Raw genomic sequence first — 27,054 nt, forward strand, 5'->3', positions numbered from 1 at the left:
ACTGGGACAAGTAGCAAAATTGTGTCTATATTAATATTTGAAGGGTACAGGTCATTGGCAGGCCAGAGGGCAGCTAAGGGGCCCTGGCATCCTCCAAAGAAAAAGGAAAACAAACACTAAAAAATATTCCAAAAATCTTTTCCTAATTAAAATTCATATTTTCATTTATATTGTGTTGTGTATTATATTTCTATACTACTAATGAATTAGTGGTCACATAAGGTGGGAATTTTATTGAATTTGCATTAAAAATGTTTTTATCTGTTCAACTCTGCTCCTCCAAGATTAAATCTTGAGTGCAGGTATAGGTTATATGAATTTAACAGGAACACATCTCAGATCTTTGGATTATATACTATTTAAATATTCCAGAGTCACACGTGTCATGCACAGCTTTTGGCCAAGATTCATAAAATGTGAATGTGATGTCAACAAATAGTTGAATGATTATATTTGGATACAATAAATATTATACATAGTAAGTAGGAGATTACTTAATGAGGTTGTTCTATAGGTTAAAATGTCAAAATTGATGAAATAAAGAAATAAATGAATAAACAAATCTCTTGAGAGAAGTCAAAAATTATTTTCAGTATCTCACTTTTCTGACTAATAATTATAATTGATCAGTAATAACATTCATAAAAATAAGTTGGCAAATGTTGCATCTAAATGTGAAGTTATACTTAATACAGTAAAACCTCATTAAGTTGGACACCTGTGATGAAGATCCAGTGTCCAAGTTAGTGGGGTGTCCAGATTAGAGAGGTGAGCATTTCTGCAGACATGTGCAGTACACTCCTGCATGCATATCACATTTACTGCACCTATGTTTTGTGAAATGTAATGAAAAAAATATCAGTTTTTAAGTTATCACAAAATTTAATGACCAAATATGCATGTTAATATAATACTATACATGTTACATAGTTCAATGAAATATCATTAAACCAGCTTGAAGGTATGAGTTGTAATATTAATTGTACTAATATGTACTTCTCTGCTCCTTACCGACACCGGGTATTATAACTAACTTCAAAAAACGAACCTGTTACCGGTGTAAATCTTCTTATGAGCGTCTGGCTAACGTTTTCGAACCTAAAACAGTTCTTCTTCAGGCGAAGATGGAATAATTTAAAAGATAGAATAGAACGTTTCAAACCGAACCGCTTCGTCCAATTCCGTCATGGCTGACATGCGCTGTAGTGTCGGGGTGTTGGTTATCGTTTATGCGTGTCTAAAAGGATTTGCCAGGCCGATGAAATGTCGATCTCTTCTTTTTGGTTGATGCAGATATTATTACAGCTCGTTTTATATATAGCGACCGCTTCTAACCATTTTATATGTTCCGGGTGGGGCGTCGTTACGATGATTTTAGCCTTATCCAGTTCCGCGTTGATATCTTGATCAGACGCGTATATACTTAGCGCCGTGTTGAGTTTCCAGTGTTGTAGGTCGGCTTGGTGTTCTTTTAATCTGGTCTTTAACGAGCGCTTAGTGGAACCGATGTAAACGAGCTCCCTTTGCCATCTGTTGTCCCTTAGGGGGATAGAGTACACTCCGTACATTCTGTTGGGATCCGGAGGGTCTTTGCAATTTTTTAGGATTTCGGCTATTGTGGGGCCTCTTCGATATGCTATCTGCATCTGCTGTTTTTTGGCTATTTCTCCATATACTTTACAAACGTATGGGTTGTATGTGATAGGAAGCCTTGTTAAATCTTTTTTGTTAGCGCTACCGTTTGCTTGTCCAGCGGATGTGCTTCCTTGGTGATGTTGCCTGGTTATACGCCGTATTAGGGAAGGGTACCCGTGGTACGTTGCGACCTTTTTAAGATATGCCAGTTCTTTGTCTAGCGTTTTCTTAGTGGAGGAGTACGAGGCTGCCCTTCTTACTAAGGTTTTGAAAGCGGCCGCTTTATACGAGAACGGGTCGCAGGAACCCTTAGGTATGTATATTGGTGTTGCCGTCGGTTTTCTGTAGACGGACGTTTGGATCGTAGACACTTCTATCCTGATGGCGATGTCTAGAAAATGGGCCTCCGTGCTGCTTATCTGCTCTACTTCTATGACCAAGCCATACGGGTTGTTGTTGACAGTTTGTACAAAGGCCGCTATATCAGGCTCCGTTTTCCATAAAATGAGTACGTCGTCAACGTATCTCTTATAGAGTAAAATATCCGGAAGATATCGCGGGATGACTCCACTTTCCATCCTCCTTACCACCATCTCACATAGGTCGCCTGATACCGGGCTACCCATGGGGACGCCTTTTGTCTGTTTATAAATCTTTCGAAAACGAAGATCGAATTGTAACAGACCAGATGGGCCATTTCCAATATATGTTGGTGGAATGCTTGATCCTGAACGTATGTCATTAGGAAATCTCTGAGGGAGCAAAAAACTGCCGGGAGCTTCACCGATGGGTATAGTGATTTAAAGTCAAGGACTGTGATAAGTTTCGGACACTCAGGTAGATTTTTCAATAGGCCTATAAGGTTTTCTGGGTTCGCAATGGTGTAAGGGTAATCTTCCAAGTTTGGCGAAAGGAGTTGGTAGGTAGCCTTCTCTAGTTTTCTTGTAGGCGCTCTTGCTTTGTCTACTATTGGACGAAGTTGTTGGCCCTCTTTATGAGTTTTAGCATACGCAAAGAGCTTAGGTGTGTCCGGTGAGTCTACTATCAAGTCCTGTAAGGCTAGACGTTTCGCTAACTTCGATGTTGCAAAGCGTTTCACCCTATTCTGCAGTTTATCCACAACGTCATCGTTTTCTCGTTCACATTGGGTGATATTGATGTAGTCATGCAGTTCTCGTTGGTATGTGCTCCGTTTCATAATAACCAAAGATTTCGATTTATCTGCTCTGGTGAGGATAATATCGTTCCTTTTCATCCATTTGCTGGCTAGCCGTAGTTTCGTTCTTAACGTCATCATTTCCGGGTTTTCTTTGGCTCTTATGGTCCTCAGTGTGGTTATCCATCTATAATATTCTTTCTGTTTATCGGGTAGGTTTTTTATTAAGAGCTCCAGGTCAGGAATTAGGTTTCTGGATCCCGTTTTCGGAGGCGGTAATGCGAAAGTTGGACCATACCCTAGTACATCCTTCACATACCCGGGCAACTGTATATCATCCCATACGGTGTAAGGGAAGGTTGAATGGCGGTGGCCTATTGGTGTCTGGAATCTTAAGATCCATTGCAGCTTTTTTCTGTAGCACTCTGCTAGTTTGGCCTTTAATCTTTCTTGGATAGTTCCCATCCAAGAAAGATTAAAGGAACTAGCAGAGTGCTACAGAAAAAAGCTGCATGGATAGCACTCTGCTAGTTCCTTTAATCTTTCTTGGATGGGAACTATCCAAGAAAGATTAAAGGCCAAACTAGCAGAGTGCTACAGAAAAAAGCTGCAATGGATCTTAAGATTCCAGACACCAATAGGCCACCGCCATTCAACCTTCCCTTACACCGTATGGGATGATATACAGTTGCCCGGGTATGTGAAGGATGTACTAGGGTATGGTCCAACTTTCGCATTACCGCCTCCGAAAACGGGATCCAGAAACCTAATTCCTGACCTGGAGCTCTTAATAAAAAACCTACCCGATAAACAGAAAGAATATTATAGATGGATAACCACACTGAGGACCATAAGAGCCAAAGAAAACCCGGAAATGATGACGTTAAGAACGAAACTACGGCTAGCCAGCAAATGGATGAAAAGGAACGATATTATCCTCACCAGAGCAGATAAATCGAAATCTTTGGTTATTATGAAACGGAGCACATACCAACGAGAACTGCATGACTACATCAATATCACCCAATGTGAACGAGAAAACGATGACGTTGTGGATAAACTGCAGAATAGGGTGAAACGCTTTGCAACATCGAAGTTAGCGAAACGTCTAGCCTTACAGGACTTGATAGTAGACTCACCGGACACACCTAAGCTCTTTGCGTATGCTAAAACTCATAAAGAGGGCCAACAACTTCGTCCAATAGTAGACAAAGCAAGAGCGCCTACAAGAAAACTAGAGAAGGCTACCTACCAACTCCTTTCGCCAAACTTGGAAGATTACCCTTACACCATTGCGAACCCAGAAAACCTTATAGGCCTATTGAAAAATCTACCTGAGTGTCCGAAACTTATCACAGTCCTTGACTTTAAATCACTATACCCATCGGTGAAGCTCCCGGCAGTTTTTTGCTCCCTCAGAGATTTCCTAATGACATACGTTCAGGATCAAGCATTCCACCAACATATATTGGAAATGGCCCATCTGGTCTGTTACAATTCGATCTTCGTTTTCGAAAGATTTATAAACAGACAAAAGGCGTCCCCATGGGTAGCCCGGTATCAGGCGACCTATGTGAGATGGTGGTAAGGAGGATGGAAAGTGGAGTCATCCCGCGATATCTTCCGGATATTTTACTCTATAAGAGATACGTTGACGACGTACTCATTTTATGGAAAACGGAGCCTGATATAGCGGCCTTTGTACAAACTGTCAACAACAACCCGTATGGCTTGGTCATAGAAGTAGAGCAGATAAGCAGCACGGAGGCCCATTTTCTAGACATCGCCATCAGGATAGAAGTGTCTACGATCCAAACGTCCGTCTACAGAAAACCGACGGCAACACCAATATACATACTTAAGGGTTCCTGCGACCCGTTCTCGTATAAAGCGGCCGCTTTCAAAACCTTAGTAAGAAGGGCAGCCTCGTACTCCTCCACTAAGAAAACGCTAGACAAAGAACTGGCATATCTTAAAAAGGTCGCAACGTACCACGGGTACCCTTCCCTAATACGGCGTATAACCAGGCAACATCACCAAGGAAGCACATCCGCTGGACAAGCAAACGGTAGCGCTAACAAAAAAGATTTAACAAGGCTTCCTATCACATACAACCCATACGTTTGTAAAGTATATGGAGAAATAGCCAAAAAACAGCAGATGCAGATAGCATATCGAAGAGGCCCCACAATAGCCGAAATCCTAAAAAATTGCAAAGACCCTCCGGATCCCAACAGAATGTACGGAGTGTACTCTATCCCCCTAAGGGACAACAGATGGCAAAGGGAGCTCGTTTACATCGGTTCCACTAAGCGCTCGTTAAAGACCAGATTAAAAGAACACCAAGCCGACCTACAACACTGGAAACTCAACACGGCGCTAAGTATATACGCGTCTGATCAAGATATCAACGCGGAACTGGATAAGGCTAAAATCATCGTAACGACGCCCCACCCGGAACATATAAAATGGTTAGAAGCGGTCGCTATATATAAAACGAGCTGTAATAATATCTGCATCAACCAAAAAGAAGAGATCGACATTTCATCGGCCTGGCAAATCCTTTTAGACACGCATAAACGATAACCAACACCCCGACACTACAGCGCATGTCAGCCATGACGGAATTGGACGAAGCGGTTCGGTTTGAAACGTTCTATTCTATCTTTTAAATTATTCCATCTTCGCCTGAAGAAGAACTGTTTTAGGTTCGAAAACGTTAGCCAGACGCTCATAAGAAGATTTACACCGGTAACAGGTTCGTTTTTTGAAGTTGTACCAATATGACTTTTTGGTGAAACACACTGATATGCTACAATTGAGTACATTATTTAAAATCAAATTAACATCTGGAAAAACAATCTTTGATTCCGCAATCAATGGAGATATACATGAAGATATTCATTTGTACAGTGTTTATTGTAGTGTGGAAAAAATAAACACATGTTTATTTTTCCCACAGAATTCTGTTACAAAGTTGTGTAATACATCCAAACTCCAGCAACAAAGTGAAATATTTACAATGTTGAACAAATGTTTTTGGGGGTCTTAACTCCCATCTTCAGGTTCTATAATCTTTCAAATGTACTGCAAGATCAAGCCCATCACTAGCACAAACTGACCAATCAAAACTCATAAGTACTGAATTTTAAAGATTCCAACATACATGGCATTCTACTTTTTGAAATTAAAACATTCTTTATAAGCATTGTTCTACATTTGAAAGACTATAGAACCTGATGATGGGGGCTTAAGACCACCTAAAATGTTTGTTCAACATTGTAAATATTTCATTTTATTGTTGGAGTTTAGTGTTCTACATAAGTTTATTGTTTCTCCAGTTACAATAGTAGTATTTATAGAATTCTGTTACAAGGGATTGACAAATGTGTCAGTCTGGTCTTTCTCAGTTCCTTTTCTATTTCTCTCCAAATCTCAAACACCTTCTTCAGACTGATGGTTTGGTGCTTTCTGTTTCACTACTAGTAGTTCCACAGCATCATCTGATGCATCACTTGATACAGCATCATCATTTTCACATATTTTTGCAATAATATTTTTGAGAATACTCTCTGAATTATTACTGGAATAACTTCTAGATACCTCTAGAAATCAGTGGCAGGTTATAGCTTTATGAGGTCCAGGCAAACTTGAATTAGGGGGCTCCATGTTCAGTGTTGACTTCAGACATTTTTCTTTAAGGGTTTTTTTTTGGGATAAATATTTTCTTATAGAAGATTGGTATGTGGCTCTCTGTTGGTGCCCCAGTTGTGCCCCAGGCAATTATCCATTTTTGCCCATAACACACCACTACTAGAAGCATATAGAAGCTATTCCTGTCAAGTGCATGCATCTTTGAGATGTTTAAATAACTAAAGTATGAAGCAAATGATCAGTTTTTGAGACCTGATATATCACTATGTAAGAGTTTTCTCAAGATGATGGCAAGCCAATATAATTTCTGGATTTTAAAGGTTAAGTGATCTTGTACTGTAATAGTTGCATACTTAAAGATACATAACCACCAAATGATCGGCTTAAATAATCAAGCTATAAAGCATTTGTTTGGTTATGTATTTATATATTTATATACATACATAACCAAGCAAATGCTTTATAGCTTATACATGTATATATATGTATATATATACATGTATATATACATATATATATATATATATATATATATGTATCGGGCTTTGGGATGCTTGATATAGTAACGTACCTTTCATGATGCAACTTTTTGTGTGAACATGGACACAAAGATCTTATTCTTGAACCCCTTTTCCTCTTAATTCTCTATCTTTACAATAACAGTCACTATGTAGTGTCATCTATTGGCCAAATAAGCAAGCTTTAATCTATCATTAGGGGCACGTTTGGAAATTCTAACCAGTAACACTGTGCTAGTGGTGACTGATGTCATCAGTCGTAGCTGGTTATTCTGGGTGATTAACGCATTTTTAAACACACTGGTTATTTTGTGATGTTCAACGTGGAGGAGATGATATTAATTCTATCACTGCTCTTGAATATCGATTCAGAATCATGTGACAATGATGATTCGACAAGTTCTTCAAAACATGAAATGAACTTGTAGAATTTTTTTAAACAAGTATTGGAGAAAAATTTATCTTTGTTTAGTTTATACTGTGAAATCAATAATTTTGTAGCATTTGCTGGCCATCTTCCATGCTGTCTTGCCTCATCTGAAATTTGGGATGACATTGCTTTCTGATCTTGGTCGCTTTGTGTCATGGAAACAAAATTTTGTTTTACCTTCTCTAAATTTTTAAAAACACAGCCACATTCGTCACATGATACAATGTGTCTGCCATCTTGTAATTGAATAGAATCACTGTAACCACTCTATAACCACAGTTACTTCAGTAAGTACCGGAGGACAACCAGTGAATTCATAACAGTGATTTTTAAATGCAGTTGGTTATTTAAGTTACATTTCCTAAATGCCTGATAACTACCAGCAGTTACTGGTAACCTTGATTACAGTTTCCAAATATGCCCTAGGTGTCCAACTAAAAGTTACCAACAAGAAGTGACTAAAAAAGTGCAAAGATATGACAGGCAGTAAGAGATGTTCAAGTTATGGAATAGTAAGGTGTCCAGTTTAGGGAGGTAGGAATACATTTTAATGCCTATACTTTTCTCTATTGCAAGGGGAAAATGTCCAAGTCAGTGGGCTGTTCAGGTTGGAGAGATGTCCAATTTTCAAGGTTTTACTGTGTTTGATTTTAACATATTATTAGTTTTTGAAATTCTTGAAACTGATTTTGCATTTGCTTTAAGATAGTCCTCAAATCACTAATTTTCATAATTAAATAAAAATAAATATAATTTGACAAAACTAAAAAGTATTATCAAAAAATATCTTTTGTGATAAAAATCTAAATGCATTTTTTACAGCATTATAAAAAATTATATAAATTACTAAAGTAAGTATCATCATATTTTGTTGTATTACTTCTTATATATTTATCAAAACTTCTTATATTTTTAAAAATAACTTTAATAAGCAATAGAGTTTCATAAATTTACATTATTCAAAAAATTTATTCTGGCTATTGTTAGTCTAAAAATTCTACCTGTATTGTGGAAAAACTTTCAAATAAATCAAGAGTTTTTTATTTAAACAAATTTATTGACCATTTTGTGTTACTGCTGGATTTTTGGGTTTAGTGAGTGAACTGATAAATACATTCAATTATTATAGATTATTATTAACCATTGAATATGCTCAGCAAAAAACAAAGCTATTTAAAATGTATAACATAATTGATGAATAAAATACTTCAGTTAGGTGTTTTCTGTATTGTAAAAATTAATAAAACTTGACATCATATTGATAAATAAATAATTATAAGAAGCCTTTTTATGCAGGATTGATATGTAGAGACTTGTGTTTTCATAGATAGTGGATGATTGATTAGATTAATAAATTCCTAATGCCCCTGAAACTGATTCTTATGTCAGCAAACTGCTTCTCCTTCTTCTGACATTCCAAACGTAGAGAACTACTGAATATCACTGTGATGAATATTCTACTTTGTATATAATTTTTCAAATAGTGTATCAATACATTATAACAATGTATTGATACACTATATACAGTGAGGTCAATATGACAATATCCTTGCTCTCTGATGCAACTGAGCATGCCTAATGGAATTTAGGGGTCAAAAATAAAAACAGCATGTGCATCCACCTAATGGAAAATAGGCACAAAAAATGAACAAAATACAAGAACAAAGCAATTGCTGCCACCAAACTAAGCTGTGCACTGTACTAGTATTTATGCTTTTTTTGTAATTATTTAAATTGTACAAATTAAAAAAAAAAAAAACAAAATTATAAATTTTTTGAATATCTTTAAGAGATAAAAATATACTTAAATTGAGTTAATACTTATTTTAAAACAACTTTGTTACTTATATTGTATTTATTTATTAATATTTTGTATTGAAAAGATCTTAAAATTGTTACGAAAATTAATTTAATTTAAATTATAAAAAACTGAATATTTAAAATTAATGTATATTTTTAATTGGCTATTTTTTATTATCTTAGTTATTTCTTCCAATATGTTATAATATATTACTTCTAATATATTCTGATATATTAGGAGAAGTAATTATGATTCTCATATCAGCACTTTTATTACCATATTATTCATAAATGTTCATTTAAACAATGAAATCTAAAAGATAATTCAAGAAATAAAAAATCTTGTTCCAGATAATTTGCAACCAATAGGCTGCTGAGACCAGTAAATATTGATTATCAACACCTGGAGATACTAGAGGATAAATAGCAATTATCACAATCTTTACAAATTTCAACAAATTTTCATACTTTTGACTGATTCTAAATTAAATAAATCTTACTTTTGTTACCTAAATATCAAAACAGTTTCTATAGTCTTTTGTAGAAGATAAGTTTGATATTTCCATTGTTTCTTGGCACCCTTGCCATAAACAGATATGCAGTTTGGGTTTCAGTTTTTATCAAGTTCTTAATTTTTAAAAATATTAATTAAAATAAAATTATAAATTATATGTACTAGTAACCTCAAAAACTGGTACTCTGCACCTCCTAATGGGAGCATCACCTTATGGCCCTAACATGACACTCCTTCCCTCTTAGTCAGTAACATAATTATCCAAATATTTTGTGGGTCCATCTAGGACACTTGACTTGTAATAGTGCTGGTGAAACTTCTTGTGACAGTTCTGGTGTTGCAGGCTCTGAGGATGGGTCTGGTGCAGTCAGTGGCATAGCATGGGTGTCAGCTGCCCGGGGCAGAGGAAAATTTCGCTGCCCCCTTATTTAGGTATAAGTAATGAAAAATTCCATGCTCATTTCAATCGGTTCGAATCGTAGGTGCGACAAAAATATAAAATGAAATGGTTCAAATTTTTACAAATTATTATTATTATTTATTGTGAAATTTTGCCACCTCCTAAAAGTGCCACCCGGGGCAGGCCACCCCTGCCACCCCCACTACACTACGCCACTGGGTGCAGTTGAGTCCTCTCACTCAGATTCTGGTGGAATATGATGCTGTCTAATTTGGTTGTGATGCTGATGGAAACTATGGGCTTCTGAGTCTGTGGCCTCATATGAGACTGGATCAGTTTGACGCGTTATTCTTCTAGGAATCCAAATAGGACTTTTGGATGAACTGTATGTGATTCTAGATAAAAACCAGATCTGATTTGGTAAATGAACAAATTGGTCCAGATGAACAAATTGGTCCAGATGAACAAATTGGTTTATTTCGGAGGAGCTCATCTCCTTTTTTTCGGCATCTTGACAACCAAATCAGGATGAAGACAATCCAGACAAATCCTTAGCCACTGGCCTAATAGCAACTCTGCTAGACTAATTCCTGTCATAGTGGGTGGCATTATGTATTGAGTAAGGAGGAAAGATGTCAGTCATTGGTGCCAGTCTCCTTCCATGATTTTTTAAGTTTGTCCTTAGTTGTTTGGGCAGATAACTCTACTTGGCCATTGCTTGATGCATGGTAAGGAACAACGAGAACTTGCCAGATCTGATTTCTTTCCAGAAATCCTCAAAATTCAGACAACTGAGACAACAATTCCCCATTAGTTGGGGACCATTGTCAGAGACCACAGAGTTGAGTAGCCCATGAATAGCAAAAAGTTCGCACAGCACTTTGATTGTGGTCCCACTGGTTGTTGACATCATACAATGCACATCAACCCATTTTGAATGTGCATCTACCACTACAAGGAAGTTTTCTTCTTGGAAGGGAATAGTGAAGTCTATATGTAATCTTGATCAGGGTGCTCTGGAAACTCCCAAGGATGGATTAGAGCCCTTGATGGGTTCCTTTGTTTGATCTGGCATTCATGGCACTCAACGTAATTCTCTATGCACCTGCCTATTCCTGGCCACCACACACAGCATCTCGTGAGAGCCTTCATTTGAATGATCCTGGGATGGCCCAAATGTAATTCCTTCAAATGATTTTTGTCCAGTGGAGGGATGACCACTCTTTTGCCCCACAGGATACACCCCTTTTGGACAGACAACTCATTAGGGATCCGGTAGTAGTCTTGTAGTGGAGGGGCATTTGTGGAATCTGTCCAACCCTTCAATATCAACTGTAGCATACATGTAAGCATGGGATCCACTGTTGTGAGTCGAGCGTGACATCTGAAGCATGTAAAGGAGGATTCAGAAGTTGTTCCATAAACAAAACTTCAGCAGGAAAAGGGACTCATCAGGAATGGAATAGAGAGTCAACTTAGGCTGTCTCCATTTGCAACATCTTATCCAGGTTTGTATACCAGGTTATAGTTGTAAGCTTGAAGTATGATCATCCACCTCACCTTACATGGAGACATTATTTGTGAAGTTGGTTTATCTTGTGAAAGAAGGCCAATTAATAGCTTGTAGTCAGTAATGATTGTGAACTTACATCCAAAGAGATGATAATGAAACTTTTTCACTCCTGCCACAATGACCAAAGCCTCTCAATCAATTTGTGCATAATTGCGTTCTGCAGAAATTAGAGTTCTGGAAAAGAATGCAATAGGACCATCCTTTCCTTCTGTGATTCTATGACTCAGTACTGCTCCTACTCTATAAGGGGATAAATTTCAAGTTAGCGTGACTAGCTTCATTGTGTCAAAAGGGACCATATGTTATCGGATGAGAGTAGTTTTTTTGTTGCCTTGAAAGCATATGAATGCTTCTTGGTCCACTCCCAATGGGTGCATTTGGCAAGTAAACAATGCAAGGGTTTCATGACTGATGCCTTGTCATGGAGAAAATTAGAATAGAAATTTAATAGCCCTAAGTAAGACTAATTTGTTTTTGCTTTTGGGTGTTGGTGCATTCTTAATTTCTTTTAGCTTTACTTTTGGCTGGATCCCATCAGCATTGATCTTATGCCCAAGAAATTTGATGGACTTTACTCTAAAAATATATTTTTCTTTGTGCGCTCAAAGTTCTGAATCTCTAAGTCAATGTAGGAGCTCTTTAGTTCATTCCATCAGAATATCCGGTATGGCTACACACATAAGAATGTCATCAAAGTAAAGAACTACTCCAGGAGGACCTGCAAAAAGTTCATCCATAATTGCTTGAAAAATTTTATATGCTGAACTTACCCCAAATTGTAGGCGTTTCACCTTGTAGGCACCTCAATGAGTAATAATCGTCTGTGCCTCAGCAGAGTTGTTGTCAACTAGAAGCTGTAGATAAACTTCAGCCATATCAATCTTCAAGAACCCATCCACTTTGAGTTTCACGAGTAGATGCTTTGCAACTAGAACTGGGTATGGGTGTGAAGCGAGTGCTGTATTAACAATAATCTTATAGTTGCCACATAGGCAAATATCATTGGATGACTTTATAACAGGGACTACTGGTATTGACCATTTCGGATTTATTGTAGGTTCCAATACTCCTTCCATAATTAGACGGGTCTAGTTGACACTCTATTCTTGGATGTAAAACAAGAGAAATGGGGTGAGCCTTGAAACATTAAGGAGATATTGAAGGATCAATTGGCAAGGACATGGGGACCTGTGTACCTTCCTAGACAATCGTCAAAACTGTAAGTGAATTCAGAAAAAATTCCTTTTATAGATTGTACCAATTTCAATTTTGACTACATGGATTCCAGACAGATGGATGCCTAGGGGTCAAAACTACTCCAGGCCCAAAAGACTGACATGGTCTTCTGCCATAAACAATCATAATTGGCTTGCAAACCAACCATATCTAATATTGACATGGTACAGGTACTGGCCTTTTGTGGATTTTTTTTATTTTTTGAAATCTTGGAATTGTATGCTTATAGATGCTAATGTTGGCCCATTTGTTGGCCACAATCCATGAAATGCAGAACTGGATATTAGAGTAATCAGATTTGGAGTCTGCTTCCATTTTACATTCCCTGCCATTTATGAGAACTGTTACTTGTTGCTTTCCACCAGATGTTGAAAAAACTTCACCCCACACTGTGTATACTGAAGAAATTTCACCCCACTTTTCCATTTTTCTTGCAGTAATTATACCTTGTTTCTCTATGTTTACAAGAATTCCATTCATGATTCCCTCAGCTGCCATTACAAATTTCATGGATACATCTCCCCTCTTAGGATGATTTTTTGAGGAGGAAACCTTCTTTTGAATGAACATGGTACTTGAAGACATCTTATGCTGACCTAGCTGGTATATAGACTTAGCTGGTCATGCTGCCACTTCAATTGCAAATGCTGTTTTTAGGGCATCCATCCACTATAAATCAGAATCTTCCAGGTGTCTTGACTGAATATTCGCACTATAAACTCTGAGAATAAGTTTATCACACAAACAATCTTCTAATTGGTCCCCAAATTCACAGTATTTGCTATATAATGGAGTGCTGTAACATAGGCAGTAATTAATTCGCCTTGCCCGTTTTTGGTTTGTAAATTGAAACTATAGAAAATGTTAATTGGGCATTGGGGAAAAGTGGTTAGTCAACAGCATGACTTCTACTTCATATGACTTTGATGATGGTTCCACTAGCAAAATTAATGAGTTGAGGATGGCAAGCATAGGAAGTCCTAGTACCACCAACATGTAGCACATTTTGCAACTGGATCGATTATGTTTTAGTGGCATAATAATGACCCACCTGTTGAACGTAGATCCTCCATAATTTGGATTGTGCAGAGTCAAAAGGTTCAATTCTTTCCACACTCAAGTTGATGATGTGTAGCCTAATGTCTCTTAATGTTTCCTTTTATCCTCGTCACCAATATAATATATCAAATAAAAGAAAAGCATACATCTTACAAGAAAACTCATTGTTTACTACACTTGAGTAAAGACTTGCATAAACATAATAGAACACTCATAAATTAGCCTGTATCGTGTGCCGCTTGCCTGTTCACCCTGCATTTTTGGTGACAAAAACTGGTACTGGTACTGTATGCCTCCTACCAAGAGCATCATCTTATGGCCTAAACATGACATGAACAAAACAGAAATATGTTTACTTGTGGTCTATATTTTCCTTACTACCATATTGGAGGCACTTTTAACTATCACAAAGACAATGAAAAATTATCAAATTTAAGCACCATTTTTCTCTATCACTTGGAGAAATCAGAAATTGAGTGATACAAAGCAATAATTATTTGTTTGTTAAAATTGATAACAATGCTTCTTTTTTTTGCAGTTTTTGTGTTTGCAAAAAATTTTCCAGGGTGAGCAAAGTTTGCCCCTCTCTGTGGATACCCATGATGTACTGTACAAGTTGATAAAGTTAGGACTCGTCAATTTTATCAAAATGTGTAATTTAAGAAGTAAAACAATTGATAGGACAAGAAGTTTCAAGCATGTTTAAGTTATCTAGTGTTGTATTTCATCTACTGATTAATTCTAAGCTCCATAAGATGCCAAACATTCTTAATAATGTTTATGTTAGGTTACATGCTGGCCATGCCAGACCATTTATATTTACATCCTTAAAGTAATAAAAAAAAATCTTATGATATGAATTGCACAAATACCCAAGCTTTCTGGTTGAACTGACTTTTGATTCACAGAAAAATGTCATTTTTCACATAAATCAAGTGTAAATACTTTTGTGTCTCCCTTCAAATACCTTTACTTTTATATGCTTATGTTTTGCTTAATTTGACTTATTAATGGCAGCTCTTTTGTTATCTTAAAATAACAGAAACCCTCTTCATTTAAGACTACAAATTGTTCAACAGGGTTCTTCAGGTACACAGGCTGTAACCTGAAGAATTGTACCGTTGACCATTTGATTTTGCTGGATTAAACATTTAGTTATTCATTACAAGTGATCTTGGTTGTTCATTACTCTGTATCTCTCAACTTTTTTCTGTCTTCTTGTTTTAGCCATGGACGATATTAATGATTGTCAGATAAGATATACCTATTTTCTTCTGTACTTCTTGGAGGCTATTTAGTTGTTGATACAGTACCAAGAATTCATTGGTTATACTGAAAATTTGCTTATACATTACAATTTCCAACCATTGTGGAATAAGGTTGCCTTGATATGCAAGATGGACAACATATGTTATTCATAAAACTTTGCTCATTCGTCAAAACAGTCCTATAAACCAGAGGTCACCAAACTACGGCCCGTGAGGTCAGTTAATCCAGCCTGCTGCTGCACTGTGCCACAAATGAGCTAAAATATAATTATTTATATGGAAATATCATAGATTGTGGACAAATTTACTATGTAGAAAATTTAAAATAAGTATAAGTAAAAATGCCAGAAGTGGTCCAATCTGATTTTTGCATCTGACAGTAATACAGTATATATAATTTTTAGAAAAATCAGTAAAATAAAAATTCTGTGACTTTTGTGACTTTGGATATCAGAGCGTTTTTATGTAAGTACCTACAATGAAGTTTCTAAGAAAAGCAATTACATGCTTGCTGCAGCAATTGCGTTTGCATATTGGTAAATAAATATGTTGTCTTTATTTTTTGTGTACTGTATTGAATTTGGCCCGCGCTTATCATTCTCTCAGTTATCTGGCCCACTGTGAAAAGTTTAGTGACCCCTGCTATAAACTAACCCATCTTCCATCTCTAGGATGTCATTCTTGCTTTGTACCATTCCTGCACCATACTCCCACTTAAATCGCTTCATTACTCTCTTTAAAATATTTTAATTTTATAATTTGTAATTTTTGTTATATTTTTATTATATATATTTATTTATTATTGTATTTATATAATTTATTGTATTGTATTTTATATATTTATTTGTTTTTAAGTTTTTCCAATCATTCTGTTCAAATATCCATAACTGAAGTAGTCTTAAATAAAGTAGGTAAAAGTACTTTTAATTAATATAAAAACCTTATAACTTTGTGTTATACATTAAGTATAGATTTGTTCTGTGTCAGAATTCTAATATTTATTTTGCTGAATTATATTCAATGGCAAATTTATTTTATTAATTTGTTTGTATCCTTGTCTACTTTGGACCTTGTTTATTAATAGGCAAAAAGAATTAACACAAATTTATTTTATTTTTTATTTTATTTACATCTAAGTAATGCTATATTGCATAGGATTACTACCTCCCAAAATAACAATTAATTTGTCCTATAAAAGCATAACTAACAAAATGGCAGAAAAAATAATATATACATATATAAATTATTAAAACCTTAAGAACAAAAGGTAAAATTTATAAAATTTGTGAATTATGAAGAACACTGTATATAAAAATTATAAGATAAAAACAAGATGTATATATAATAATGTTTTCTTTAAATTATTCTAAAAAAACTAAAATCAACAGAAAATACACCTCCTTTTTATCCAACAAAGAAATTTTGAAGGTTTAATATAAAAAAAGCAAGTGTGTTTTCTGTTATTTTTGGTTATCCACATCCAGTTTCTACATATATTATTTTTTGGAATAATTTTGAAGATTTCTAAATGTAGATCATTTTTATGACATCTTTGTTTATAAGTTTAAAATGACAATTGTCTTATACAGTAAGACCTCGCTTAATGCGGGGATGCATTTCTAGACAACAAAGCACTAAATGAAACAGCATTAAATGAGGTAAATAAGGAAAGAGGAGCATGCAACCATAAACATAAACAGATTTTACTTTAATTTTAAGTTATTTTTATATTAATTTGCATAATAATATATGTTAAATAACACAAAGATATGCACACAGAAATATAAAGTTAATTTTTGCGATGAAGGTCCTGGTTCTTCTGAAATTCTTGTTTCTTGCGATAAAGTTGTGTAGTTTCATTTGTCGCTTTCTTTTTCTTTCCTTAAGCAAATATCAGTAGCAGGAAATCGCATCCAAAATGCGTCTTGTTTTTGCACTCATTTCAAAATCTGGATCATTCACTACAATTTGATCAACGATTTCGGTTATCATTACCAAACTTTTACTAAGGAAATCTGTAGAGAAATGCTTTGGGTTCTTCGTTTTCAGAATCACTATTTTCCAGTTCTACATGAATTCCTTGTTCTGCCAGTTCTTGAAGGTCGTCATTGGAAAGGCTCTCACCAGAAACCTGCAGTAACTCAATATCCTACTCATCTACATCTCCTAGTCCTTATGTTGACAACTTGGTCAACCTAATGATACAGCGATAGGCTCTTCTCGTTGAGAATTCTTGGATACCTCCAGCTATAACTTCTTCCATACTCTGTTCATGCATTTATCAGTTAATTCTTTCCAAGCCAAGTTAATATTGTCTGTGTTGCATCCATAATGTTATATTTTTTCCAAAATTGCACCACACAAACATAGATTTAAGGAAAGTACAGCACTATGACAAATTACCACCTTTTGCTGATTGGTTTGTGTTTGGGAATAATTGTGTTATATACAAAATGAAATGTGGCAATAATTTGAATCAGCATAAATTTTGAACTTTTTTTTAGGCTTCAAGCAGACCATGTTATATCGAATCAGCATTAAACAAGGCAGCGTTAAGCGGGGTCTTACTGTATGTTATGGACCAAGAGATTAATGGAGCATTATAAATAATGACTAAAATGACTGCACAACCAGATAAATATTGATTAATTTATTAAATTGACCAGACATCATGAATACAGCTATATTCCCTTTGGGCAATTTGACTTTTTAAAAAAACTCCATTTTTTTTCATTAAAAATTATTTACTTTTTGTGGATTATTTCAAAGTATTTAAAAATGACATGAGATCTTTTAACAAAAAGTATTATTAACAATTTTATACTTCATTCAAAAAATCAACTTAAAGGAAACTTCTGGATTGTCATTTTTGTTATATAAAAAGTTCATTGTTGTTAGTTTTAAAGAGTCTCTAAATCTTCCACTGTTGGTCAATGATTTATTAGGTATAAAATTCTTTAGTCCAACTTTAGCTTTGCTCCAAACATGATCTCATTAGAGCTGCAATTTATACTGGTATGATGTGCTCTATTTTTCATCAGTTGTACAAAACGTAATCCTTTCGACTATTTGTTAGTATTGTTAGTCTTCAACCAAGAACTAAGCATATTTTCTGTCTTGAGTTCATCTTTCTACTGAACCCTGACTTTGTGAGTGCTTGGGCTTTCCATGCTCTAGTTTTAACTCAAGCCACATACTACATAGTTCTTTGATGACATTATTGGCAAATTTTCTACTGTTATCGCTTTGTAGAATACTCTGTGCACTGAAAATTGTAAAAATGTCTATAAGAACATAGGCTACATCTTCAGCCCTTTTTGTTTTTAATAGTTATAGTTGAATGAATTTAGTCAGGTGGTCTTGGTACATGAGTATAAATTTATATTGCCCATTGGCTTGTGACTGCATATCTATAAGGTCAACCTGACATCTAGAGTTCATTTCATTACTTAAAATTGGTCTTATTATCAAGCCTTTCTTAGCAACATTCTGTTTTTGCTGACAAATTTCACATAAGTTAAAGTAAATTATAATCATATCTTGTATCATTTGAAATATTTTTATATTTTGTACTTAATTCTTTTTCCTTACAGTTTCTGCTGCCATGGTCAATAGCAATATGGTCATCATGCAATATCTGAAATATTTCTTCAGTGTAAACATAATATTTAATCAAATTACCTTCTTTTAGAGGCACAATTAATTTTTATATTTCTCCTATAGATACAATGTCATATCTATGTAAACACTGATATTCTTCTGGAAACTTCAAAGTCACTTTGATTTTTTACTCTCTCACTTTTTGTATCATTGTCAAATACACAAATTTTGTAAAAATTTGACTGTTTTGACCTTTTGCTGCTATTAACTCATTTAATCGGTTGTTGAAGTGGTCATTCATATCACTTAAGGATTGCTCCATAATCATTACTTTTCAAAGAAGAAAACACTATTTTAAGAGGAAAACTACAATTAAAATGCACAAGATTAACTATTGGTCGCATAAATTTAAAATATGATACTAAATGCGAGTGCTGATTGGCTAGTCTATGTCGGATTATCACTCCTCAAGGTATTATCACCACTTTGCCCGACCAGGTGATAGCAGTATTCACAGAGATCAGTCAGTATGATAAATTATGATAAAAAACCTGAAATTTATTACAGTGCCTAATTTTATTTGTCATTATTCATAATAACTGGGCATTATGAATAATGCCCATATTAATCACTTAGTCCATAATATATATAAGGATTCATCTAGTAATTGTGTGTACAGTTTTTGACCCTACATCCTTGTTGTATACAATGTTGTATTAATACTTTTGGCAAACCCCCTCCCTTTTAATTCCATGTATGGACTCCAACATTGAAAAAATAATTTATAAATAAACTATCAATTAAAAAGTTCTGAAAATATTTTATATGACTATTAAGTAGGCTAAACTCCACTAGTGAAAAGTATCTCATTATACCATAATGTAAAATGGTGTATTTTTTTGCAACCTCTTTCTTCTCTCAAACTGTACTTATATTTTAATTATTGGACAACCCCTAACTCTACTTCAAACTTATAAAAATTAGCTGCTTAATTTTCTAAAATTTGGTAAATTTATTGGTAGTCATTACTAGATTTAACCATTGTTAATTCAGTATATAAATGTATTTGCATTTTTGAATATGCACTTCCTAAAAGCTTTGAACTTGAAAGAACTTTTGAGTTAATATACATAAAACAGTAAGAGTTATTAAATGCAATGTCGAAAACTGGAAAAGTTTTCATATGAAGGTTTCAGTGCTAAAAACTTTTGTATTTTGATTTCTTTAAAATTTAGATCTCTAGAGATTCAAATTTTATAATAATATCAAGTCATGTTTTCTAATGATATAGTTTACTAAAACAATTGTTTTCTTAAAATTATAACTTTGTAAATGATAATTTTTTATCTGTTTTAAATTCTTAAAATATTTTAAATATATAAAATATTGGATAGCTTTTTTCTTAAATTCTCATTTGTCCTTATATTAAATTTCTATTCATAAATTCAGTAAAATTCTATAATACAATTAATTTTAAATAAAATTTTTTTGTGAAAAGCAAATATTCTTAAGTTAATGAATAACATTTATTTCAAGAAACCCTCAGTTTTTAATTTTGTTTACTAAGGATGTTGAAAATTACTATATAACATTACTTTATGGTAATATTTATTTAATTAATTAATAAAATTTAATAAATTTACATGTTATTCATTTATTAATTAATAATAAAAAATTCAATGATTTTTAGAAAGATTTTATTAAAATGTTTTCAGGACTATTTAGAATATATTGTAACATTTTATGAAAATATTTTCATTTAATTAAAAATTAATATGCTGGAATATATTTTAAATTTAAATTTAATTTTTTTTTAAGTATTTGTTTTCTATATTAAAGTGAAAAAAAACTTTATAGTTTTAAATATCAAATTATTCTCATTTAAAAGCATTTAAATAAAATATTTAAATTGTTATTAAAATAAAGAACTATAGTTTATGAGATACAGAATAGGTAAAAACTGTCTTTCAAACTTTTTAAAAAAAACTTTAAATTTCTGGAATCTTGTATATTTTTATAAAAATTTTATATTGTATTATTTTATATATTAAATTTTAATATTCTTTTTACAGCTGAAAATCGAATAAAACCTTATGTATGTAATTTGTGCAACAAATCATTTTGTAATTGGAACAACTTAAAACGCCATTCTTCAATTCATTCAGCTTTTTATTACAATTGTCCAGTCTGCGGTAAAGCATTCAAGGCACGTTATTCTCTATCTCAACATTTTCGAATGCACAAAGCAAATGCCATACGTTGTAAACACTGCAATGAAACATTTCGTTGGAATACTTCCTATCAGAGACATTTAAGAAGATTTCATAAAAATGAAACTTTATCTCATTGATGTTTAATACTGTGTGATTGAAACATCACTTATTAGAGATTTTGAAGGTTAGTTATTTAATTTGTATAAATCTGCTTGATCTAAACAATTGTTTGTAAGAAAGTATTCATAAGCAATAATTATTTATTCTACTTAATATGATTTTTATTTAAATCCATAAAAATGGATGATTTGATTTATAAAATTATTTGATGTATTAAAGTTTTGTTTTAATAAAAAATTTTATTATTATTCAATAATCTTCTATTTGTTTTTTTAAAATATATTTTAATGTTTGCTATAGATTAATTTTATGAATTGAATTTAACTTATAACACAAAGTTTCTAAAATGCATATAATTTATTTAAACAAATCAATATATTCATTACATTTTACAATTATTTCTTTTAACATATTGGATTTTTGATACAATCAAGTAATGTCACACAATATATGATAACATGTTATTATTTTTAAAATGCTGAGTTGCATTATATATAAATTTTAAATTTAAATAATGAACAGCTTTATCAAAATTTTTTACACATGTTGTGGTATTGGAAACATTAAGCAGTCCTTCACACATTTAATGTGAATTACTCTATGTGGAGAAGACACTTTTCAAGAAGCTTATTTAAATAAAATATTAACAGTAAGTTTTAATAATAACTTCTATTTGATAATTTAAAACAATAATAATACCATAAAATTTACCATATTAAACAATATAAATAAATTTTTGAAAGATTGATTAACCTTCAAACAAAAGAGCATTGGTTTAAAAATGAAAAGTTCAAAATTTCATACAAAGATTTAAGTGAATCTAAAAAATTTTTTAAATATTCAATTACATTAAATAGATATGTTCATAATTTTCTGAAATTCATTTCACAATATTGAAAACATTCAAACAATAAATCACAAATTGAAAACTTAACTATCACAAGTTTCAAAAAAAATCAATTTCTTTTTTCCAACATAAATATAAATTATCATCATATAATTCATAAAAACCTTTAAATTTTATAATTCTGAGATGTTTATAAAATTTATTTTACTATCAATTATATTTTAACAAAATACTATCAATTTGAGAATTTTTTTAGTTTGCTTTAGCTCAAAGTTATACTTAATTTCAGTTTATCTACAATAATATTTTGTATATTATTCCTCACAGTTGTTTTCGTACTTGATAACTAAATTGCTCTAAATACTACCATGTGTTGAATTTCTATTTAAATCTGTGCTTTTTGATTTTATACTAATTTTTATACTAATTTATTCTAAACATTTCATACTAATTTCGTAAAATATTACAGAAATGGAATATTACATTATTAAACAATTCTTTCAAAAATAAAGTGAAATATTCAAAATATAAAGTAAAAAATTTTATACAATTTGAAGTATTTATTGTTAAAAAAAAATTGTTTATAAAATATTAAAACTAAATGAAAGTTAAAGAAAATTCAATTCAACAGTTTTATTTAATATAATGCAAAATAGTTTTATAATGATATAATTTATATAAACTCTTTTTAAGCTCTGAAGATTGATCGGAATGTTTTTTTTATATAAAACAATTTTTACACTTAGAAAAAAATTTAAGTTATTGTTAAAAGTTCAGTTATCATGACAAACAATAAGATTGTTTTAGGCTTTCAATCAAATTTATTGATTAAATTGAATCTTTTTAAACACACAATACACATTCATAATAAAATTTATGAATAAACACACAACATTTTTGTAGTGTTTGTAATTTAAAAACCAGTAAAAAATCTAGAATTTTCTTTTGTTTGATACATCACACTAAAATTTTGATACAAAAAATTTGAACATAAACTATATTTGTAAAAATATACTGTATCAGTTACTTGAAGATTGGAAAAACAAAAATACTATGTCATAAAAATGTCATTAACTTCAAGTATTAAATAAACAGTCAAATTTCTTTATTGGGCTTCTAATGCTAAATAATTACTAAGAAATTTTCTTAGTAATTATTTAGTCTTATTCATTTGTTCATTTGATATTTGAAGTAATTATGAGATGGTTGTGTTTATTACAGTTGTCATTAACAAAACTAATATAAATCTTATATCTTTGAATAACATATGTTTTGAATATTTTGTTAGCATTTTTGAATGCCACTAAAAGAATCCAATAATTCTTTTATGTATTCATTCATAGATGAGAAATATAAGCCTCCATTTCTGTGAATAACTAGTGTTGAAACTAAAATATTGAATAAACAATTATTATTTTTACAAACTAGTCAAAATGAAATGTTCATAGCTAAAAATTGAGAAAATTTGTTTTCAGTAAAAAATACTTTGTTTTCCTGAACCACATCTATAACAGGGTTACCAAACATCCTTATTTAGTATGGACAGTCTGTACTTTATAGGCTTTGTCTGTGTCCGTACTGTACTTAGAAAAAATAAACAAAATGTTCATACTTTTTAACTGATCATGCAGTTAATAGTTAAATCATAACCACTTAGATTTAACTCTGACAAAAGGTGCTAAATGTTTGATGATTATTATTGTATTTGTTGCCTAGGTGGCAACATTGTATAAGCAAATGTAATGGCTCTGTTGCTTAGACCACATGTGTACAAACGTTAATTATAACAGTTTTTTAATTCAATACTTGTTATCTAAGTGATAGTTTTCTTATATTTAAAATTGCATTCTGTGCCCCAAAGGAAAGTGTAAATTGAAATGTTATATTATATATGCCTACATTAACTAGATTGAAAAATATGAGTAAATTCCTTTTATTTTGCCTCACTGTCTGAGTACTTTTAATGCTAATCTGTCTGTATTTTACTGTCAACTATTATGGTAACCATATCTATAAGCAAATGACTAATTGATTTTGAAATTACACTGCTTTTAAATGTAACTCTATTTATTCTATCAGACTTTAAATACTCTAAAAAGAATGAAAAAATTTAAAGATAAACATTCAAGAAGAGATGATATAGATTTTGAAATCTTGTTGATATTTCTAAAATTTTAGAGAATTCATAAGTACGTTGGAAGAAATTATTACAAAAGTTAATATCAACTGATGAGGGACTATGTTCTATTAGAAAATAGTCCGAAATGCATTTTGAGTTTTTCGTTTCCATACTTATGCAGTCATTTTTATTGTGCACCCTTTTTTGTTTTTATAAAATGTTTTTACTTTGATTCCCGAGTGTTTCTGCCCATTATCATTGGTAGTGTTGCCTGCCATCCATCTGGGGTTTTTAATTCATTGTCTGGGATTTTCGTAGCTACCCGAACAACTTTTTTTTTGCATCTCAGCTCTTTAAAACTAAGTTATTTCATTTCTTTCTTAATTTAAGTTGCTCCTACACAAGTCAAGTCCCTAACTGGTTTAGAACTGGCATGCACGTTATTCTTCGCATGGTAAAATAACATTGCTCATGCATCAGGGACTTCTGTTCGAACAAAACCTGACCTGCTGTCCGGGTCAACAATTTTGAAAAGCTGGCAACACTAATCATTGGTGTGATAAGTCCTTATTATTATCTGCCTCATATTTGTAATATTTTAATTAATTATGTTGGAAGAGTTGTATACAGTTTATATATTGTAAATATTTGTCACTTAAAAAATTATTTTGAAAACAGTGTTGTAAATGCATGCTGTATATTTCATCTTCTTCAACATAATAAATTTAATTTCACTACTTTTTAAATATCATATCTATAGTAGGCTATATTTTCTAACAAATATTAAAATTTGATATATATTTTAAAATATAAAATAAACATATTTCATATTTTATATTCCATTAAAAATTTTCCTTTAGTATTTTTAATCATCACTAATTAATCGGTACCAAATAAAAATACAGGCAATGATTATATTTCTGTTAGGGCAATTATCTGCTAACATTGAATAAATAACTTTAATATTATATAGAAAATAGAGAAATTTTCAAGAAAGTTCTAATTAAAGAAAACTTCCCATTTCACAACAGAGAATACATATACAAGAGGATGCTGGAAAGTTCATGACCTTACCCAGGTGCAAGAGAACAAACACCATGTTACAAGAATAATAGAAGTCATTGCTAAAGTGCATGCATCATAAGAGTCCCTTATAACTTAATTTACTTGCTTTAAAAATTTGAATTCGTGACAGCTGTATCAAGATCAAAATTCAGCATCATTGAGAAGCAAATGATCATGAAGTTCTTGTTCCTGCAGGGGAAAAAGTGCAGAAGATTCACTCCAAGATGCTAGTGACTCTAGGACAGAAATGCTCTTCACAATTGTGAAGAAATGGGTGGCGCATTTTTGAATGGGCCATTTTGAGATAACAAATGAGGCATGTTCTAGACAACCCATTTTAGCAACAACAGATGAAAATGTGGATGAAATCTATGATCTGATCCTTATAGGCTGCTGCATTTCAGTCAAGACAATTGCCAAAATCTTGCAGATTTCCTGCAAAACAGTTTTCCACATAATCTACAATGTTCTTTACAATTTAAAGCTCACTGTGAAATTGATTCCAAAACTTTCCAATGTGGACCAGAAGCAGAATTAAGGCAATGTTATGAGGAAAGTGCCAATTTTGCCTGACAATGTAGCTTTTTGTATGGTATGGATAATGCATTTAAATATCTAACCCTGTTTTAAAGGCTTCTAGGGTAGCTATTATAGAGATTTCTTACAGATCTTATATTTATTCTTTCGACAGCACCCATTAAAAATTGGTAATTGCACCACATACTGTAGTATCTAGAAAATAAAGTTCAGTTGTTCTTGAATTGAGTCATGTGTATTTTGGGACAATTAAACCTCTCAACACTAGACTCTCAAAACTACACTCTGCAAAGTTGAATTGTACCAAAGTCATTTTGGTACAATTCAACTTTGGGACTGAGGATTTTGTAGCCTAGTTAGTGACTATGGCTTCCTAACTATGATCCTGAGACAAAGGAACAATCAAAGGAATAGCATTGTAGAGGATCTCCCTAGCCAAAGAAGTTTCATGCCCAGAAATTGACCAGAAAAATTACAACTTCCACATTCCAGGATAAAGATTGTCTCATTTTAGTAAAGTTTTTGCCAAAGGACCAGGAAATCAATATCACTTATTACATCTCAGATGAATTGCAGAAAGTTTTGAAGAAAAAATGGTGAAGAAAACTGAGTCAAGGAATGCTCTTTCTACAAGACAATACTCCACCCATAAAGCCCTCCAAATCCCATGAAAAAATCAATGATTTGCTGTTCAAATTGTTGTACTATCCATTCTATTTGCTAGTTACTCATTTGGATTAGTATCACTTTTCAGCTTAAGAGAAACACTTTAAGAGGACAAGATTTTCTTCCAATCGGGAAGTCATTAGACTTGCTGACCAACCTGAGGAGATTTTTTTGCTGGGTTTTAAAAAATTGGAAGAATATTGTAATAAGTGTGTAGAGATAAGGAGTGATTTTTTGAATAAAATATATTCAATTTGTCAAAATTTTTCTTATTTTTTCTAGGAAAAGTTGCAAAATTTTCAATTTAGTTGCAAATGTATTAGCTAAGATAAAATATAATGAACTGCTTTACATAGCTAATAATAGTACCTTATACTAACAATGTTTCAGACAATTGAATATATTGATTTAGTATTTATACAATGTACTCATTAGTACTATACTTATATTGTTAGCATCAACTTGGTCTGTCTTTAACCTTTGGGATCACTATTAAGTTTGAAAGAATGCTCAGTGCATTTTGAATGAGATAAAGCAAGTACTTATTAAAGGTTAGCACTGGATTTTGAGTAGGAAATTAATTTAGGCTTGTGCAGTACATAGGATTTTAAGGAGAGCAAGGATTTAAAAAACAAAACTGTTTT

General features: G+C 32.5%; 1 protein-coding gene across 1 annotated transcript; it reads right to left on the bottom strand.

The window, feature by feature from the left end:
• Positions 1-1,220: 1,220 nt before the first annotated feature.
• On the bottom strand, positions 1,221-2,213 carry LOC136969034 (uncharacterized). Its single transcript, XM_067263111.1, has one exon. It carries the CDS (start codon positions 2,211-2,213, stop codon positions 1,221-1,223), a length of 993 nt encoding a protein of 330 aa, XP_067119212.1.
• Positions 2,214-27,054: the final 24,841 nt, after the last annotated feature.

This window comes from Centruroides vittatus, unplaced genomic scaffold (assembly GCF_030686945.1).
Source record: "Centruroides vittatus isolate TY-2023 unplaced genomic scaffold, ASM3068694v2 contig_1035, whole genome shotgun sequence".
NCBI lineage: Eukaryota > Metazoa > Arthropoda > Arachnida > Scorpiones > Buthidae > Centruroides > Centruroides vittatus.